At 32.7% G+C, this 21,748-nt stretch overlaps 1 protein-coding gene across 1 annotated transcript in view; it reads right to left on the bottom strand.

Annotated features, from left to right (window-relative positions):
* Positions 1-21,748, bottom strand: part of TBC1D32 (TBC1 domain family member 32) — a 229,217-nt gene that overhangs the window by 8,411 nt on the left and 199,058 nt on the right. Inside the window, exon 33 of the mRNA XM_007116575.3 lies at positions 13,413-13,601. Within this exon, the coding sequence (XP_007116637.2) occupies positions 13,413-13,601 (189 nt within the window). The remainder of the gene's footprint in view (positions 1-13,412; positions 13,602-21,748) is intronic.

Below are 21,748 nucleotides of genomic sequence, written 5' to 3'. Positions count from 1 at the left end.
ACGCGCAGGCTCAGCGGCCATGGCTCACGGGCCCAGCCGCTCCGCGGCATGTGGGATCTTCCCGGACCGGGGCACGAACCCGCGTCCCCTGCATTGGCAGGCGGAGTCTCAACCACTGCGCCACCAGGGAAGCCCATCAAGTCATCTTTTTAATATACTGATCGTGAAGAATTGTTCAGTGGCCTACCAGAAATGCAAACACTGAGTCTAGATTCAATTACCTGATTTAAAATCTTGAGCCTAAATCAAAATGAATACAGAATGGGTTGGTATTTTGTCTATACTACATGCTTCAGACAGATTTTTATTCCTAAAGTAATACTTCCAACATGCCCCGTCTGTCAGTACATGAAAGTTAAAACCGGGAAAAGAACTGCATATTTTCAGTCTTCTGGAATCACCTCATTATCTCAAGTTTCTCGGGATAATTGATAATACTGTAACTGAAAACATGATTGTGGTTTTTCAGTATTTTGGAAACTACTTCAATTGGGCCTGATTATTTGAACTTATTTACCACAGTCAGATGCTTGTTCTCTCCATTTTTATATACGATTAATATCCTCCTTTTAAAAAGTAGTTTTATTACAAAAGCAGCATGGTCCCATTCTTCAAAAATTCAAAAAAAAAAAAGCCCACATAAATATACACAATAAAAAGTAAAAGTCCCCTGTTTTACTCTGCCTCCTCTTTCCTCTCAGAAGCAGTCATTATTAAATATGTAGAGTCAGGGCACAACATGTAATCTACATAAGAATATTATTATGGCTGTGGTATGTAGTTACATGGAGAATTATTGATGTTTTTTTTCCTTTTGAACAAGTCTGAGATTTTGGATCAGGTATAAAACATACTTTCCAAGGTTTAATCTCCCTAACTGTAGTTTAATGAGGACTTTTAAAATCACATATCTTTCTGACTGGGGGGATCTTTTGAGGGGAGGAAGAATAAAAATCACTTCCTTAATCAAAATTTCATGATTGGGTAATATGTGAATAAGTGAAAAATAGTATACATATGTTTACATACTTTGCAAAGAAGAGATTATAACAGGGCTTAATGGAGTACTTAAAGGGGTATGTAAATGCATATTTAAAAATTAACTACATTGGAATTTATCTCAAGAAAAACACCCACCAAAAGAAATCAGTGACAGTGAGACCTACCTGCTGAAAATAAAACAAAAAATAAAGTGAAGTCATGGTATTAGAAAGGCATTTTTCCTAATACCTCAGATGAACACAAATAGCAGGAGTAAGAAGTAAGGATAGTTCCAGGACAGGTGCTAAAATTAATTCTTTGCCAACATGTTCTTAGTTTGGATTTAAACCAATTCAATTAATATTTTAGTAATTTAAATAGGACTTAGGTAGTAAAGATAATCTCTTGACCCTCACTTTAAAATTCTTTAAATTTAAGTTTTAAATTGATAGCATTATGCTCAGAACACAACAGTTTGGGAAATATTTAAAGAGGTCACCATTTGTAAACCCTATTATAATTTTTCCTGGCAGTAATCAAGAAAGGGGTGAAACTGCAATGATCACCAACATCAATCAGATTTAAAGGTGATAAAATATAAGGATATCCTTCTGGTAGAAAGGAAGATGTTAGTAATGTTTGTTATTCAATGTGAATAAAAATTAAGTTCATTCATCTTTCCCTTTGTATTTATTTACATTCTTTGTTTACTCTATCAACAAGTATTTATTGAGCACCTGCTCTGTGCCAGGTGCTGTTCAAGGCACTGAAAAATACATTAGTAAACGAGATAGATAAAATCACAATCCTTGTGGAGCTTACACATTATACTGGGGAAGATTGACAAAAACATGTCTAAAATAATTTCAGCCAGTGACAAACACTGTAAGAGAAACTAATGTAGGATAAGAGGTTAGAGAATTATAGGTTAGGAGATATAAAAATATAAGAGTTTGGGAAATTTCAGATTCTGAAATCTCTATAACTGACCACTGCAACTAATGAAAATGTCCCTTACTGAAAATGAACCCACATTTTGTCCTCAACATAATTCTCATTTACTTAACCATCCCTGTTTTCCAAATTACCTCTTACAGACCACTTTTTTCTTTTTCTACCTAAGTTTTCCTTCTACATGTATGACCATTGTCTTGTTATACTTTATTTCATTAAAAATGTTTCTAAGATCATAATTCTATTGATATATGTAGGAAGTTTGAGACCTTCTGAATTCAGTATTTATGAAGTAAAAATGCTTGATAGTTTTGCAATCTTAAATGATCAATAACATGTACTTACAAAAAATCATCATTAAATGAAAAATAACTGTTAAGTATCTAATGGTAAAGAATAAAGATAAAATTAATTCTCGTAGAAATTATCTGTCCACCTAGAAAAAAACCTAATGTTGGTTTTGGTTTATGTATGCATATGCGTGCATATGTGTGTCTGAGGGTAGCAGGAGGAGGGAAACATATTTTAAATTCAAGGAAAGATTTTAACTTAAAACAAAGAGTTGGATTTCCAGCAAGAATCACACATAGGGATATATTTATATATCTTGTATTTTCTAAAGTCCAGAGCTTCAAAAGTCCCATTATTGTGAGAAAGAAAGCAGCTATACCTTGCTTTAAAATATTAACTTATATATAGTAGTGGCTTTTTAAAAAGAGTGTTATGATAGAATCTTTCATGGAAACCTTTTATAAAAATATTTGATAGTTTAGAAAAATATGAAGGTATAGGAAATTACATTAAATGTTTTAAAAAAGTATCAAAGCTCTGTATTAACACACAGTAACTTGAACTTTTATTGACTAAATAAGATACAGGAGTATCAAAAAAAAAAAATGCCCTTTTGGCACAGCATACTGGCTGAAAGCAAAATTTTGTAGCCAGGCAGCTTAACTTCATATCCCAGGCCCATCACTCTCTAGCACCACTCACCAGCTGTAAAATCTTGGGTAATTTACTTAACTCAGTGCCTCAGTTTCCTCATCTCTAAAATAAATACCTACCTCTCAAGGTTGTTTTTAGGATTTCATGAGTGTCTAGAAAAATATCTGGCATTAGACACCCCATCAAAGTTGACCATTAACTTTCAGCCAAAATTTTTCCTCTAGAAGTAAAGTTACTTACTTTTAGGAAAACCTGCAGATCTTGAGTCTGAGTGTGCTGTAGAATGTCTTGTTGTAGATGTTTGAATATAGCTATACAGATATACACTTGATAATCAGGACCAAGGAAAACACAAGTAGCAATATAATGGCAGATTTCTATCCAATCTAAATAATTCCAAAAACACTGAGTTATCCATTGCAGGCAAATCTAGGAAAGAAAAAAAGAATTTAGTTCATTAGAAAGCTTATAAAGCCATATTTGACTTTTAAAAAACAGTACCCAATAACTCACACAAAACCAATGAAGAGCTTAGCATTTAATCAAAATAGAAAGACATTTTGCATACAAGAAGCCTAATAAGGATGCTTCACCTATTTGCCTAATGTGTGAGAAAAGTTTCATGGCCTTGGGATTCAGGACTTAGGGGTAACTGATGGTGTTCACACTGTTCATATGCTATTGCTAAATGCCTTCTTTAGTCATATTTTCCTCCTCTTACCATAACACCAGTCTGCTCTCTACAGATAACAAATGCTGAGACTATTTTAATTCAGAGATGGGAGCTTTTTCTATCCTACCTATAATCACAGATGTATAATTATGCAGATGATGATTGCTAAATATGCAAATGAACTCTTGCTGAATCAGAAAACAATTTAAACCAACTAGAATTATATAACATAAAAACTGAGAGCTAATGAATAGAATTCAAAAATGAGACTTTTTACAAAAATCATTTACTTTACTTTCTGAATAATATTTTTCAGATTATAAAAGCAATACATATCCATCACAAAAACAAACAGAAAACTTAAAAAAAATAGTGATTAACATTGTTAATATTTTGGTACATTAATGTTGCGGGTGGAATTGTGTCTCCCCCCCAAAATATGTCAAAGTCCTAAACCCCAGGACCTATGAATGTGACATTATTTGAAAAGAGCATCTTTACAGAGGTAATCAAGTTAAAATGAGGTCATTAGGGTGAACCCTATTCCAATATGACTGGTATCAAGGAAACTGAACAATCTGAACACACACAGAAGGCAGACGTTGAAAGGACACACATGGAGAATGTCATGTGAAGACAGAAGATTGGAGTGATGCATCTATAAGCCAAGAAATATCTAAGGCTACCAGAAGCTAGGAGAGAGCCATCAAACAGTTCTTTCCCCAGTGCCTTCAAAGGGAACAGAGCCTTGCCAACACTTTTATCCCCCAAAACTGTGAGATGATAAATTTCTGTTGTTTTAAGTTACTTTGTAGTACTTTGATGCTACAGTCCTGGGAAACTAAGACAATTACTTTCCAATATGTTAATTTTTATTTATGAGTTACAATTTACCACTGAGGAAAAATTTCTTTAATTGAACCTCTCTTCCCTATAGTTTTGTTCTTTAGAGGTGGGAAGGAATGGGAACAGATATGGAGGCTTCTCTCAATTTGTCACAGATAAAGTAGACACACACAAATTTTCCTTTTTTGTTCCATTGTTTTGACCTTTAAAAGGTATATTATTGAACAGTTTCTAAAATTTGCTTTTATTTCCCTGATTCAGTTTGGAGGGATGCTGCTTCTGCTTTTAACTGCCTTTATCAAGGTGTATTAGTTTGCTGAGGTTGTCGTAACAAGGTAACAGACTGGGTGACTTAAACAACAGAAATTTATCTTCTCTAGATTTTGGAGAAGCCCATGGTTAAGGTACTGGCAAGGTTGTTTTCTTCTGAGCCCTCTCTCCTTGGCTTGTAAATGGCCGTCTTCTCCTGACGTTTTCACATGGTCTTTCTCTGTACGTGTCTGGTGTCCAAATTTCTTATAAGTACACTGATAATATTGGATTCAGACCCACCCTAATGACCTCATTTTAACTTAATTACCCCTTTAAAGACTCTGTCTCCAAATACAGTCTCATTCTGAGGTACTGGGGGTTAGGACTTCAACACAGGAATTTTGCAGGGGGTGGGGGCGTGGGGAAGGAGGGGCACAAATCAGCCCATACCAGATGGTATCATAAAATTTTTGTTTTCCATACATCATTACTCATGTCAACCATTAACCTTTTAATTTCAGGCTATTATAGGCATATTTTTCATCTCATTTTCTGGTCATATTTCTTATTATTGATAATGCCAACTATACATGACCAAATATTTTCTTCTTCTTTTTTTTTTAACTGTAATTCTGTTCTCAGGTATTGGATTTTCTTTTACAAATATTATGCTCCCTTCTATTATGTTTCAAAATCTTTTCATAGAGCCCATGGGTTAACTCAATATTGAATTAAAATATATCTGTGAACATCTAATATTTGTCAACAGGAAGGATATATTTAATTTCCTTTGGTCCCAACTTTACTTTTCACTTGGCAGCAACAGGATTCTTCTCCTAGATCTTGACCTGGAGGGAAGGTTGGCATGCAAAGTTCATCACCAACTTCCACTGCCTAATCAAGTATCCACACAGTATGGCTCAGCTGCCCTGGGGAGGAAACATCATGTCTCTTGCTCCTACTTGACTAGATGGCTTGAAAGAGTCAGTGGTTCTTTGACTAGAAGCAAAACGTTTTTAAATCCCTAATGCACTGCTGCGAGGCTTCTGTCTGTTCTTTGCTACAGATGTTAATACCAATCAACTTAGGGCCATGCTTTGTTAATGAAAATGAGAGCCTCTGGATGAATGAAGAAGGAGAAACCACCGAAGAGTGAAAATTAATACAAATGATCCAGGTAGCCAGAGAAAACAGTTCCCATGCAGGTGTCAGCTTCACAGGTGACTAGCAAGTCGACAGTAATGAAGGGGTAACAGTTTCTATCTTCTTTCTAGTTGGCCTGACTATTCTACAGGTTGAATTGTGTGGAAATGTTGATCATCAACTCATTTTGACCTTTAAGCCTAGCAATTTTATATGATTCAAACAAAGATATATGAAGTCAAAATACTTATTTATCCATAAAGCTTTACCCATATTGGTTAAAAAAAGTTGCCCCCAAATCTGCAATTACTTATTTATTATACATAGTTTCTAATGCAGTGGCAATTTTCTGGCATTTACACAACATTCAAGCACTGTTTTCTATACAATGTCTATTTTTTTTTCCATTAAATGGAGAATAATACCAGCCTTTTCTACACATGGGAAATTTAGGAAAGGGAAAAAGAGAGTTTATAATTGAAAGCACTTTGAAAATATATCAAGTGCTATGTAAATGTTATTCAATAACAAAGGTACAAATGTTTATTATTTAACAAACATTTATGTACCTAATCTACAAGTGTTATAATTCTTCTGTGAACAAAAGACATTTAGTTCTTGCTCTCATGGGACTTATATTTAAAGAGGAGACATACACTTTTTAAATATATGACCTTCTTCACTTGGTAGGAACTGTATCTGCTATTGCTATTATATGTGTAAGATACTCCAGAATTATTAAATTGTAATAGAATTCTAAAACACTATTTCCCTGGAAGAATGCTGAATCATGAGTTAGAGTTTTTAATTCTTAAGGAAGTAACTTCTCTATATTTATAAAATGAAATAGTCCATGAATCAGCTGACAGTCTAGGACTCCAACAGGACAAAAGAAATAGTATGTGTCCAAATGGACATGGTGAACTTTTTTCTTTAACATTTTTATTATGGAATTATTCCAAATATACATAAAAGGAAAAAAGCAGTACATGAACCAGACCCATCAAAGCTTCAAAATTCTGACTGGTTGATATGTCTGAAGTCCATTTTCCTGTATAGGTTCTCCCTCTTTAAAAATTTTAAGATAAAACACATTGTAAGTTGCTATATGTTACATCTGTCTTTGCTTTAAAACAAATTGAATCAATTTTTCATTTACCACACAAGACAAAAACAAAAATCCAGAATAATAATACCAACATAACCACAAGCAATATGATTACTTAAAACAGTAGTATTTTTGCTGTTTTGTCATTTAGACAACGTATTACTTGGCATGTACAGTCAAATTACTGTGTTTTAAAGTGCCTTTTAGGGTGTGGAGAAAAAGAAACCCTCCTATACTATTGGTGGGAATGTAAACTGGTGCAGACACTATGGAGAACAGTATGGAGGCTCCTAAGAAAACTAAAACTAGAGTTGCCATATCATCCAGCAATCCCACTCCTGAGCATATACACAAACAAAACTATAATTCAAAGAGATACATGTACCCTTGTACTCATAGCAGCACTATTTACAATAGCCAAGACATGGAAAAAAGTGTCCATCGACAGATGAATGGATAAAGAAGACGTGGTACTTATTTCCAATGGAATGTTACTTAGCCATAAAAAAGAATGAAATAATGCCATTTGCAGCAACATGGATGGACCTAGAGATTATCACACTAAGTGAAGTAAGTCAGACAGAGAAAGATAACTATCATAGGGTATCACTTATATGTGGAATCTAAAAAAAATGATATAAATGAACTTTTTTACAAAACAGAGACACACAGACATAGAAAACAAACTTATGGTTACCAGAGGGGATAACAGCAGGTGCGGGAGATAAATTAGGAGTTTGGGATTAACATATACACACTAGTATATATAAAATAGGTAAACGACAAGGACCTACTGTAGAGCACAGGGAACTATATTCAATGTCTTGTAATAACCCATAATGGAAAAGATTCTGAAAATAACATATATATATATATATATATATACACACACATATATATGTATGTATAACTGAATCACACAACATTGTAAATTAACTATAATTTAAAAACGGTTAAAAAAAATAAAGTGCCTCTTATAAGGTTATACTATCAAGTGGGTACTGTTAGGTTCATTTAATTATATGTATTTATATTATTATATGAACTATTTAAATGACTCCAAAGTAAAAAGTCAAAGTAAGGTATATTTCCTGACTCTTCAGCTTACTCTTTTCCCTATCCCTGTAAGAAATCATTTAACAAAATATGATACATTCTTTCATGTTTTTAATATAAGGATATTTGTACATGTATTTATATCTCCACCCTTTCTCATACAAATAGTAATGTACTAAACACTCTTTATTGTCTCCACCTTTTTCTCACTTAACAAAAGATCCTGTATATCACTCCATGGCAATATACAGAGGTACTTCTCATTCATTTTTATAACTGCATAGGGCTACCCTGTGGATAAACCATAACTCATTCAACAATCCCCTATTTATGGACACTTGCATTATTTCTAGTCTTTTGATACTATATGCTATAAAAACATACTTGTACACATACATTTAAAAAATTTTTGTCTGTGTATCTCTGGGATAGATTTCTATAAATGAGACTGCTAGATGAAAGGGTAAATGCACATATGTTTTTGCTAGATACTGCCAAATTCCCTCTTATAATAAGTCTCAAAAATACACTATATTTTCAAAACCAAGCAGTTGAGGCCTGTCGTTGAGAAAATATTATTAGTAGTTTATGGAATAGGTTACAAAGAAAGTGAAACAAACTAATTATGTTTTTATAGTAAACCAATGTTCCTTACACTGAATTATAATTTGAAACATTTGAATGTCTTTTTAGGATAAAGAGGGAGGAAAATCACTTATACAATATGCATCAAAACGTACCATAGCCTTCCTAGAAAATTTTGCTCCTTAATCATACTTAAGCTTATGCCAAAGCACATTAAGATGCAACACTGAGATAAACACAATTATTTTATATGAGGTAAATTATTCTCACTTGTATCTAGATATAAAAAAACAATATTCAAAACATTTACTTAATTCTTAAAAACAATGGTTAGAACAATTACTTATGGATACCTGATTAAGTTAAAATAGGTATGCTCTAAATGATCAAGTTTTATGATACAAAGACACTATTTTTAACAGCTCTTCTGGCATTATTTGTTCATCATAGAAAGAATATTAGTAAAGTAAGATGTGGTTTAAAGTGAAGTCCTCGCTATCAGGGTGATATCAGTAAGTCAATTAACTCACTTCACTGATCCTGAATTTCTCCATTTGTCATGAAGTTAAAATTTTAAATGAAATAAGACCTGGAAACACACTCTTTATACTGCAAAAAGTTGTTATAAATAAAAAGATAGTATTTTTGTTGCACTTCTAGACAAGACACTGTGTCAGACACTTAAAGGACTTGAAGATAGGTCAGGGCACACATACCTTTAAGGAACTTCAACTAGTAAGAAAGAGATAAACACACAAATAATGATTCCACAAAGAAAAAGATATATTTCTACCAGAAGAATAATACAGAAACTGCATACAAATTCAAAGCAGAATCATCTACTTGTAGGTGATCCAAAAAGCTTCCATTTGGACAGACATGAAGGATAAATACCTGACAAGTAAAGATGGGGCACAAGGAGGGAGAAGGTATCATTTCAAGTAGCAACATCAACAATGTGAGGAAAGGGAAAGCTTGGGGACATGCACATTTATGAATGTGACTGAACAAGGGGCATTCCCAGTCTTGAAATTTAGCTTTACATTTGTATAATTTTGCATTTTACAATAGCACTATGTCACAAAATATGAAATAATAAAGCAGTTTTCTTTAATCCTGCTTTCATGGTGGGGATAAATATATTCAGAGGATTATCCATGTTAGGCCACTTGCTGACACAGTATAGTACAATAATCACTGATATGCAGAATGACAACCCCAAGGGAAAAAAAGATAAATCATTAAAGATAAAGGGTACTTCTTAAAGCACGAAAATTACTAAAATACAATAAAGTTTTTTTACCAAAGAATAAAATTGGTCAAAAAGTTAGTTAGAACATGTGATTTTCTGTTCATTTAAAAAGAAAGAATATATATTTGAATTTTGATTTTCCTTCCAATCTCAGTTACTCAAACTCTAATCAACAAATATATATTTATAGCTACATTTAATTTTTTGTATTCTAGTTAAGCTTATTTTTACTCTAGAGATCTGTATATTTTATTTAGCAACCTGCTCACAAATTCCTTCATTAATCAACCAATCCCTTAGTGTCTATAAATATGCAACTTCAAAAAGCACTGCTGCTAATTAGATCAGAATGAATAAGCTTTGAAATACAAAATTTGTACCCAAATAATTACTTAACCACATATACCTATTTACTTAAAAGTTGTTCTCATAGTTCACAATTAGCAATAAAATGGCAAATAATATAAACAAAGCAATGATACACACTTAAGGCACAAAATGATTAGCTCACATAAGAAGCCATTAAAAAGGCATTTTTACATTAAATAAATTTAAGAAACATACTAACATTACTTCTCAGAAATAATGCAATAGTTTTTACTAGGTAAACCTGCTACATGTATGCAGTTTCAAATTGAGAAACATATATCAAATGGTTAAAGAGATGCCAAAATAATAAACAGGTACCAAATTGATATAGTGGGGCCTTAGGTATTGCAAGTTTTTCCCCACAGTTTTTAGTAGTCCGTTCTTAAAGGTTATATGTTAGCAATTTAATAAATGATTGGAGATATTCGACAATATACATCATATTAATCAGGACTAGAATGACACAAGGAACTCTCAGGAACATACTGCTCCCTGGCTTGAATTATTAAAAAAAAAATAGAAAGCATGGATTGTTGAGCTTATCATAAATATTTAAGTAACTACTTCCAAGCAGAATTAAACATCTTCTGTTTCAAAATTCTCAGAAGTGTTTTAGGTACATACACAGTAAGAGCAAGAATTGGCACAGAAAGAATTGGCTTTTCCGCTACATGCAATTCCTCTGTTATATTTAGACTTATTAAACTTCAGGAAATTTAAAATTCAGCAGGCAGAGTAACCTGATGCAAGTAGATGTAATAAATGACATAAGGTCTCTTCAAAATAAGTATAAAGGCACATATCATAATGTCAGGAACTATATTGTCTAGTTAAAAGAAAAAGACGTCCAGTAGGACAAATCCAAAGGAATAGAAGGATAGTTTACTATTAAAGAATCTATCAACATGTCCTATAAACAGGTCAAGTAAGTTCCAAGATCAAGATAATCTTAACCATAAAGGAACCTGACAATATTCAACATTCTCACTTGATTAAAGAAATCAAAATTCAATACCTTACATAAACTACAAAGATTCTTCCATAGTATGACAGGGAAAAATACTCTCCATAAATAGTTACTACTTAATGGTGAAACGCTGGATGACCTCCCGGTAATCATTCAAGTGTAAAACAAGTACGCCACTATTACTTAGTATTATACTGGAAAATTTCCCCAAAATTTTTTGAAGTATAGTTGACTTAAAATGTTATATTAGTTTCAGGTGTATAACACAGTAATTTGATATTTTTACAGATTATACTCCATATAAAGTTATTCTACAATGCTGACTATATTTCCTATGCTGTAACATTTCATACTTAGTCGTGTGCACTTCTTAAACACCTTCACCTATTTTGCCCCTCCACTCAACCCTCTCCCCTCTGGTAACTACTAGATTGTTCTCTGTATCTGTGAGTTTGCTTTTGATTTGTGATATATGCACCTTAATGTTCATATTCAGCACTATTTATGATAGCCAAGATATGGCAGCAAAATAAGTGTCCATCAACAGATAAACTGGATAGAAGAAGATGTGGTACATATATATACAATGGAATATTATTCAGCCATAAAAAAGAATAAAATTTTGCAATTTGGGACAACATGGGATGGACCTGGAGGGTATTATGCTTAATGAAAAATTACATAATTAAAAAAAGAATGAAGCAGAAATAAAGTACATTAAAAGGTTGGAGGAAAAAATTAACAAAAACCTAGAAAAAACATATAACCAAATTAACAAACAAAAGCTAATGACTTTACTAGTTATTAATAATAACCAAAGAGAAAATAAAACTGAAAAAGAGATCAAGCTAAACTAATTAGAAATACCTGTAATGAGAAATGTACTACACCTCTTTGGGAAAAGCTTTACAACTTTAGTAAAATATAACATAAAGAAAATAAATGTCAAAACTTACCATGTTCCTAGATAGGAAGGTTGAGTACAGTGAGGATCTATAGTTTAACATAATAGCAATCTAAATTTCAAACTCAAATGCCCACTTTGAACTGGGAAAAATCACCTTAAAGTGCACACAGAGGAACCATTAGGTAGAAAGAGCTAAACTAACTTTTTAAGGACAGATTAGGAAGGAAATGATAGGCTTACTCTTACCCCACTTTAAGACAAAATATAAAGTTACAATAAGTAAAATACAACAGTAAATAAGTAAATAGCCAATATATTACAAAACTAAATACGTAAAATATTTATTACTCAAGAATTGAAGAGATTTGGATAGTGGTAGTTACTTTTAAAGACTACTTACAAGTTAATAGGAAACACTAAGACAGGTGGGCAATTAATAAAAAGATACATCTAGTTAACAAAGCTATAGAATTATAATCAACCTTATTAATGTTTAAAAAACTCCCCAAACCCCCCAAATTTTAAAAATTTAGCAATTAGTTTTGAAAAAGCCAAATACACGGCCCTGAAGAACAGACAGTCACTTCACTTTTCTTAGAACAAAAATCAAAGCAATTTGATAATATGCATCAAGAGCCTTAAAAGTGTTCATATCTTTTTGATTAAGTATTTCTACCTTCTGGGACTCTGACCTAAAGATTCTAAAATTAGAAAAAAGGTTTAAGTTCTACAATATTAAATTTGAGCCTGATAACATAGTGAAGAAACAATCCACACTCCACCAATGAAGGACTAACTATGCACAGGAGGGAGACATCTGTGGCTACTGCATATGACCACATTTCCAATTCCAGGCCGTAAAAAAATCATTAAACCTTCCCAGTACCCCAAAAGCAGAGACAAGAATGCTTATTGTTAGATAAGATACAGTATCTCACATACCAGATACGCAGTGGTGATAAGAATTCTTGCCTTTAGTTACCCTACTTAATCCTTACAGAAGCCTTATGAAGGAGATATTATCATTGCCATTAAAAATGTAAAAAAAGAATCAAAAGAAAGCTGGAATAGAAAAAAAAAAAAAAAAGCCCTTTTGGCACAGCATACTGGCTGAAAGCAAAATTTTGTAGCCAGGCAGCTTAACTTCATATCCCAGGCCCATCACTCTCTAGCACCACTCACCAGCTGTAAAATCTTGGGTAATTTACTTAACTCAGTGCCTCAGTTTCCTCATCTCTAAAATAAATACCTACCTCTCAAGGTTGTTTTTAGGATTTCATGAGTGTCTAGAAAAATATCTGGCATTAGACACCCCATCAAAGTTGACCATTAACTTTCAGCCAAAATTTTTCCTCTAGAAGTAAAGTTACTTACTTTTAGGAAAACCTGCAGATCTTGAGTCTGAGTGTGCTGTAGAATGTCTTGTTGTAGATGTTTGAATATAGCTATACAGATATACACTTGATAATCAGGACCAAGGAAAACACAAGTAGCAATATAATGGCAGATTTCTATCCAATCTAAATAATTCCAAAAACACTGAGTTATCCATTGCAGGCAAATCTAGGAAAGAAAAAAAGAATTTAGTTCATTAGAAAGCTTATAAAGCCATATTTGACTTTTAAAAAACAGTACCCAATAACTCACACAAAACCAATGAAGAGCTTAGCATTTAATCAAAATAGAAAGACATTTTGCATACAAGAAGCCTAATAAGGATGCTTCACCTATTTGCCTAATGTGTGAGAAAAGTTTCATGGCCTTGGGATTCAGGACTTAGGGGTAACTGATGGTGTTCACACTGTTCATATGCTATTGCTAAATGCCTTCTTTAGTCATATTTTCCTCCTCTTACCATAACACCAGCCTGCTCTCTACAGATAACAAATGCTGAGACTATTTTAATTCAGAGATGGGAGCTTTTTCTATCCTACCTATAATCACAGATGTATAATTATGCAGATGATGATTGCTAAATATGCAAATGAACTCTTGCTGAATCAGAAAACAATTTAAACCAACTAGAATTATATAACATAAAAACTGAGAGCTAATGAATAGAATTCAAAAATGAGACTTTTTACAAAAATCATTTACTTTACTTTCTGAATAATATTTTTCAGATTATAAAAGCAATACATATCCATCACAAAAACAAACAGAAAACTTAAAAAAAATAGTGATTAACATTGTTAATATTTTGGTACATTAATGTTGCGGGTGGAATTGTGTCTCCCCCCCAAAATATGTCAAAGTCCTAAACCCCAGGACCTATGAATGTGACATTATTTGAAAAGAGCATCTTTACAGAGGTAATCAAGTTAAAATGAGGTCATTAGGGTGAACCCTATTCCAATATGACTGGTATCAAGGAAACTGAACAATCTGAACACACACAGAAGGCAGACGTTGAAAGGACACACATGGAGAATGTCATGTGAAGACAGAAGATTGGAGTGATGCATCTATAAGCCAAGAAATATCTAAGGCTACCAGAAGCTAGGAGAGAGCCATCAAACAGTTCTTTCCCCAGTGCCTTCAAAGGGAACAGAGCCTTGCCAACACTTTTATCCCCCAAAACTGTGAGATGATAAATTTCTGTTGTTTTAAGTTACTTTGTAGTACTTTGATGCTACAGTCCTGGGAAACTAAGACAATTACTTTCCAATATGTTAATTTTTATTTATGAGTTACAATTTACCACTGAGGAAAAATTTCTTTAATTGAACCTCTCTTCCCTATAGTTTTGTTCTTTAGAGGTGGGAAGGAATGGGAACAGATATGGAGGCTTCTCTCAATTTGTCACAGATAAAGTAGACACACACAAATTTTCCTTTTTTGTTCCATTGTTTTGACCTTTAAAAGGTATATTATTGAACAGTTTCTAAAATTTGCTTTTATTTCCCTGATTCAGTTTGGAGGGATGCTGCTTCTGCTTTTAACTGCCTTTATCAAGGTGTATTAGTTTGCTGAGGTTGTCGTAACAAGGTAACAGACTGGGTGACTTAAACAACAGAAATTTATCTTCTCTAGATTTTGGAGAAGCCCATGGTTAAGGTACTGGCAAGGTTGTTTTCTTCTGAGCCCTCTCTCCTTGGCTTGTAAATGGCCGTCTTCTCCTGACGTTTTCACATGGTCTTTCTCTGTACGTGTCTGGTGTCCAAATTTCTTATAAGTACACTGATAATATTGGATTCAGACCCACCCTAATGACCTCATTTTAACTTAATTACCCCTTTAAAGACTCTGTCTCCAAATACAGTCTCATTCTGAGGTACTGGGGGTTAGGACTTCAACACAGGAATTTTGCAGGGGGTGGGGGCGTGGGGAAGGAGGGGCACAAATCAGCCCATACCAGATGGTATCATAAAATTTTTGTTTTCCATACATCATTACTCATGTCAACCATTAACCTTTTAATTTCAGGCTATTATAGGCATATTTTTCATCTCATTTTCTGGTCATATTTCTTATTATTGATAATGCCAACTATACATGACCAAATATTTTCTTCTTCTTTTTTTTTTAACTGTAATTCTGTTCTCAGGTATTGGATTTTCTTTTACAAATATTATGCTCCCTTCTATTATGTTTCAAAATCTTTTCATAGAGCCCATGGGTTAACTCAATATTGAATTAAAATATATCTGTGAACATCTAATATTTGTCAACAGGAAGGATATATTTAATTTCCTTTGGTCCCAACTTTACTTTTCACTTGGCAGCAACAGGATTCTTCTCCTAGATCTTGACCTGGAGGGAAGGTTGGCATGCAAAGTTCATCACCAACTTCCACTGCCTAATCAAGTATCCACACAGTATGGCTCAGCTGCCCTGGGGAGGAAACATCATGTCTCTTGCTCCTACTTGACTAGATGGCTTGAAAGAGTCAGTGGTTCTTTGACTAGAAGCAAAACGTTTTTAAATCCCTAATGCACTGCTGCGAGGCTTCTGTCTGTTCTTTGCTACAGATGTTAATACCAATCAACTTAGGGCCATGCTTTGTTAATGAAAATGAGAGCCTCTGGATGAATGAAGAAGGAGAAACCACCGAAGAGTGAAAATTAATACAAATGATCCAGGTAGCCAGAGAAAACAGTTCCCATGCAGGTGTCAGCTTCACAGGTGACTAGCAAGTCGACAGTAATGAAGGGGTAACAGTTTCTATCTTCTTTCTAGTTGGCCTGACTATTCTACAGGTTGAATTGTGTGGAAATGTTGATCATCAACTCATTTTGACCTTTAAGCCTAGCAATTTTATATGATTCAAACAAAGATATATGAAGTCAAAATACTTATTTATCCATAAAGCTTTACCCATATTGGTTAAAAAAAGTTGCCCCCAAATCTGCAATTACTTATTTATTATACAGTTTCTAATGCAGTGGCAATTTTCTGGCATTTACACAACATTCAAGCACTGTTTTCTATACAATGTCTATTTTTTTTTCCATTAAATGGAGAATAATACCAGCCTTTTCTACACATGGGAAATTTAGGAAAGGGAAAAAGAGAGTTTATAATTGAAAGCACTTTGAAAATATATCAAGTGCTATGTAAATGTTATTCAATAACAAAGGTACAAATGTTTATTATTTAACAAACATTTATGTACCTAATCTACAAGTGTTATAATTCTTCTGTGAACAAAAGACATTTAGTTCTTGCTCTCATGGGACTTATATTTAAAGAGGAGACATACACTTTTTAAATATATGACCTTCTTCACTTGGTAGGAACTGTATCTGCTATTGCTATTATATGTGTAAGATACTCCAGAATTATTAAATTGTAATAGAATTCTAAAACACTATTTCCCTGGAAGAATGCTGAATCATGAGTTAGAGTTTTTAATTCTTAAGGAAGTAACTTCTCTATATTTATAAAATGAAATAGTCCATGAATCAGCTGACAGTCTAGGACTCCAACAGGACAAAAGAAATAGTATGTGTCCAAATGGACATGGTGAACTTTTTTCTTTAACATTTTTATTATGGAATTATTCCAAATATACATAAAAGGAAAAAAGCAGTACATGAACCAGACCCATCAAAGCTTCAAAATTCTGACTGGTTGATATGTCTGAAGTCCATTTTCCTGTATAGGTTCTCCCTCTTTAAAAATTTTAAGATAAAACACATTGTAAGTTGCTATATGTTACATCTGTCTTTGCTTTAAAACAAATTGAATCAATTTTTCATTTACCACACAAGACAAAAACAAAAATCCAGAATAATAATACCAACATAACCACAAGCAATATGATTACTTAAAACAGTAGTATTTTTGCTGTTTTGTCATTTAGACAACGTATTACTTGGCATGTACAGTCAAATTACTGTGTTTTAAAGTGCCTTTTAGGGTGTGGAGAAAAAGAAACCCTCCTATACTATTGGTGGGAATGTAAACTGGTGCAGACACTATGGAGAACAGTATGGAGGTTCTGTAAAAAGTAAAAATAGAGCTACCATATGATCCAGCAATCCTACTCCTGGGCATATATCTGGAGAAAACTCTAATTTGAAAACATACATGCACCCCGATGTTCACTGCAGCACTATTTACAACAGCCAAGACATGGAAGCAACCTAAGGGTCCATCGACAGATGAATGGATAACGAAGATGTGGCACATTTACACAATGGAATATTACTCAGCCATAAAAAAGAATGAAATAATGCCATTTGCAGCAACATGGATGGACCTAGAGATTATCACACTAAGTGAAGTAAGTCAGACAGAGAAAGATAACTATCATAGGGTATCACTTATATGTGGAATCTAAAAAAAATGATATAAATGAACTTTTTTACAAAACAGAGACACACAGACATAGAAAACAAACTTATGGTTACCAGAGGGGATAACAGCAGGTGCGGGAGATAAATTAGGAGTTTGGGATTAACATATACACACTAGTATATATAAAATAGGTAAACGACAAGGACCTACTGTAGAGCACAGGGAACTATATTCAATGTCTTGTAATAACCCATAATGGAAAAGATTCTGAAAATAACATATATATATATATATATATATACACACACATATATATGTATGTATAACTGAATCACACAACATTGTAAATTAACTATAATTTAAAAACGGTTAAAAAAAATAAAGTGCCTCTTATAAGGTTATACTATCAAGTGGGTACTGTTAGGTTCATTTAATTATATGTATTTATATTATTATATGAACTATTTAAATGACTCCAAAGTAAAAAGTCAAAGTAAGGTATATTTCCTGACTCTTCAGCTTACTCTTTTCCCTATCCCTGTAAGAAATCATTTAACAAAATATGATACATTCTTTCATGTTTTTAATATAAGGATATTTGTACATGTATTTATATCTCCACCCTTTCTCATACAAATAGTAATGTACTAAACACTCTTTATTGTCTCCACCTTTTTCTCACTTAACAAAAGATCCTGTATATCACTCCATGGCAATATACAGAGGTACTTCTCATTCATTTTTATAACTGCATAGGGCTACCCTGTGGATAAACCATAACTCATTCAACAATCCCCTATTTATGGACACTTGCATTATTTCTAGTCTTTTGATACTATATGCTATAAAAACATACTTGTACACATACATTTAAAAAATTTTTGTCTGTGTATCTCTGGGATAGATTTCTATAAATGAGACTGCTAGATGAAAGGGTAAATGCACATATGTTTTTGCTAGATACTGCCAAATTCCCTCTTATAATAAGTCTCAAAAATACACTATATTTTCAAAACCAAGCAGTTGAGGCCTGTCGTTGAGAAAATATTATTAGTAGTTTATGGAATAGGTTACAAAGAAAGTGAAACAAACTAATTATGTTTTTATAGTAAACCAATGTTCCTTACACTGAATTATAATTTGAAACATTTGAATGTCTTTTTAGGATAAAGAGGGAGGAAAATCACTTATACAATATGCATCAAAACGTACCATAGCCTTCCTAGAAAATTTTGCTCCTTAATCATACTTAAGCTTATGCCAAAGCACATTAAGATGCAACACTGAGATAAACACAATTATTTTATATGAGGTAAATTATTCTCACTTGTATCTAGATATAAAAAAACAATATTCAAAACATTTACTTAATTCTTAAAAACAATGGTTAGAACAATTACTTATGGATACCTGATTAAGTTAAAATAGGTATGCTCTAAATGATCAAGTTTTATGATACAAAGACACTATTTTTAACAGCTCTTCTGGCATTATTTGTTCATCATAGAAAGAATATTAGTAAAGTAAGATGTGGTTTAAAGTGAAGTCCTCGCTATCAGGGTGATATCAGTAAGTCAATTAACTCACTTCACTGATCCTGAATTTCTCCATTTGTCATGAAGTTAAAATTTTAAATGAAATAAGACCTGGAAACACACTCTTTATACTGCAAAAAGTTGTTATAAATAAAAAGATAGTATTTTTGTTGCACTTCTAGACAAGACACTGTGTCAGACACTTAAAGGACTTGAAGATAGGTCAGGGCACACATACCTTTAAGGAACTTCAACTAGTAAGAAAGAGATAAACACACAAATAATGATTCCACAAAGAAAAAGATATATTTCTACCAGAAGAATAATACAGAAACTGCATACAAATTCAAAGCAGAATCATCTACTTGTAGGTGATCCAAAAAGCTTCCATTTGGACAGACATGAAGGATAAATACCTGACAAGTAAAGATGGGGCACAAGGAGGGAGAAGGTATCATTTCAAGTAGCAACATCAACAATGTGAGGAAAGGGAAAGCTTGGGGACATGCACATTTATGAATGTGACTGAACAAGGGGCATTCCCAGTCTTGAAATTTAGCTTTACATTTGTATAATTTTGCATTTTACAATAGCACTATGTCACAAAATATGAAATAATAAAGCAGTTTTCTTTAATCCTGCTTTCATGGTGGGGATAAATATATTCAGAGGATTATCCATGTTAGGCCACTTGCTGACACAGTATAGTACAATAATCACTGATATGCAGAATGACAACCCCAAGGGAAAAAAAGATAAATCATTAAAGATAAAGGGTACTTCTTAAAGCACGAAAATTACTAAAATACAATAAAGTTTTTTTACCAAAGAATAAAATTGGTCAAAAAGTTAGTTAGAACATGTGATTTTCTGTTCATTTAAAAAGAAAGAATATATATTTGAATTTTGATTTTCCTTCCAATCTCAGTTACTCAAACTCTAATCAACAAATATATATTTATAGCTACATTTAATTTTTTGTATTCTAGTTAAGCTTATTTTTACTCTAGAGATCTGTATATTTTATTTAGCAACCTGCTCACAAATTCCTTCATTAATCAACCAATCCCTTAGTGTCTATAAATATGCAACTTCAAAAAGCACTGCTGCTAATTAGATCAGAATGAATAAGCTTTGAAATACAAAATTTGTACCCAAATAATTACTTAACCACATATACCTATTTACTTAAAAGTTGTTCTCATAGTTCACAATTAGCAATAAAATGGCAAATAATATAAACAAAGCAATGATACACACTTAAGGCACAAAATGATTAGCTCACATAAGAAGCCATTAAAAAGGCATTTTTACATTAAATAAATTTAAGAAACATACTAACATTACTTCTCAGAAATAATGCAATAGTTTTTACTAGGTAAACCTGCTACATGTATGCAGTTTCAAATTGAGAAACATATATCAAATGGTTAAAGAGATGCCAAAATAATAAACAGGTACCAAATTGATATAGTGGGGCCTTAGGTATTGCAAGTTTTTCCCCACAGTTTTTAGTAGTCCGTTCTTAAAGGTTATATGTTAGCAATTTAATAAATGATTGGAGATATTCGACAATATACATCATATTAATCAGGACTAGAATGACACAAGGAACTCTCAGGAACATACTGCTCCCTGGCTTGAATTATTAAAAAAAAAATAGAAAGCATGGATTGTTGAGCTTATCATAAATATTTAAGTAACTACTTCCAAGCAGAATTAAACATCTTCTGTTTCAAAATTCTCAGAAGTGTTTTAGGTACATACACAGTAAGAGCAAGAATTGGCACAGAAAGAATTGGCTTTTCCGCTACATGCAATTCCTCTGTTATATTTAGACTTATTAAACTTCAGGAAATTTAAAATTCAGCAGGCAGAGTAACCTGATGCAAGTAGATGTAATAAATGACATAAGGTCTCTTCAAAATAAGTATAAAGGCACATATCATAATGTCAGGAACTATATTGTCTAGTTAAAAGAAAAAGACGTCCAGTAGGACAAATCCAAAGGAATAGAAGGATAGTTTACTATTAAAGAATCTATCAACATGTCCTATAAACAGGTCAAGTAAGTTCCAAGATCAAGATAATCTTAACCATAAAGGAACCTGACAATATTCAACATTCTCACTTGATTAAAGAAATCAAAATTCAATACCTTACATAAACTACAAAGATTCTTCCATAGTATGACAGGGAAAAATACTCTCCATAAATAGTTACTACTTAATGGTGAAACGCTGGATGACCTCCCGGTAATCATTCAAGTGTAAAACAAGTACGCCACTATTACTTAGTATTATACTGGAAAATTTCCCCAAAATTTTTTGAAGTATAGTTGACTTAAAATGTTATATTAGTTTCAGGTGTATAACACAGTAATTTGATATTTTTACAGATTATACTCCATATAAAGTTATTCTACAATGCTGA

The sequence above is a fragment of the Physeter macrocephalus genome, chromosome 10, assembly GCF_002837175.3.
Source record: "Physeter macrocephalus isolate SW-GA chromosome 10, ASM283717v5, whole genome shotgun sequence".
Lineage (NCBI taxonomy): Eukaryota > Metazoa > Chordata > Mammalia > Artiodactyla > Physeteridae > Physeter > Physeter macrocephalus.
Note: the sequence above shows the minus strand (reverse complement) of the source record. Positions and strands in the feature narration are given on the sequence as shown.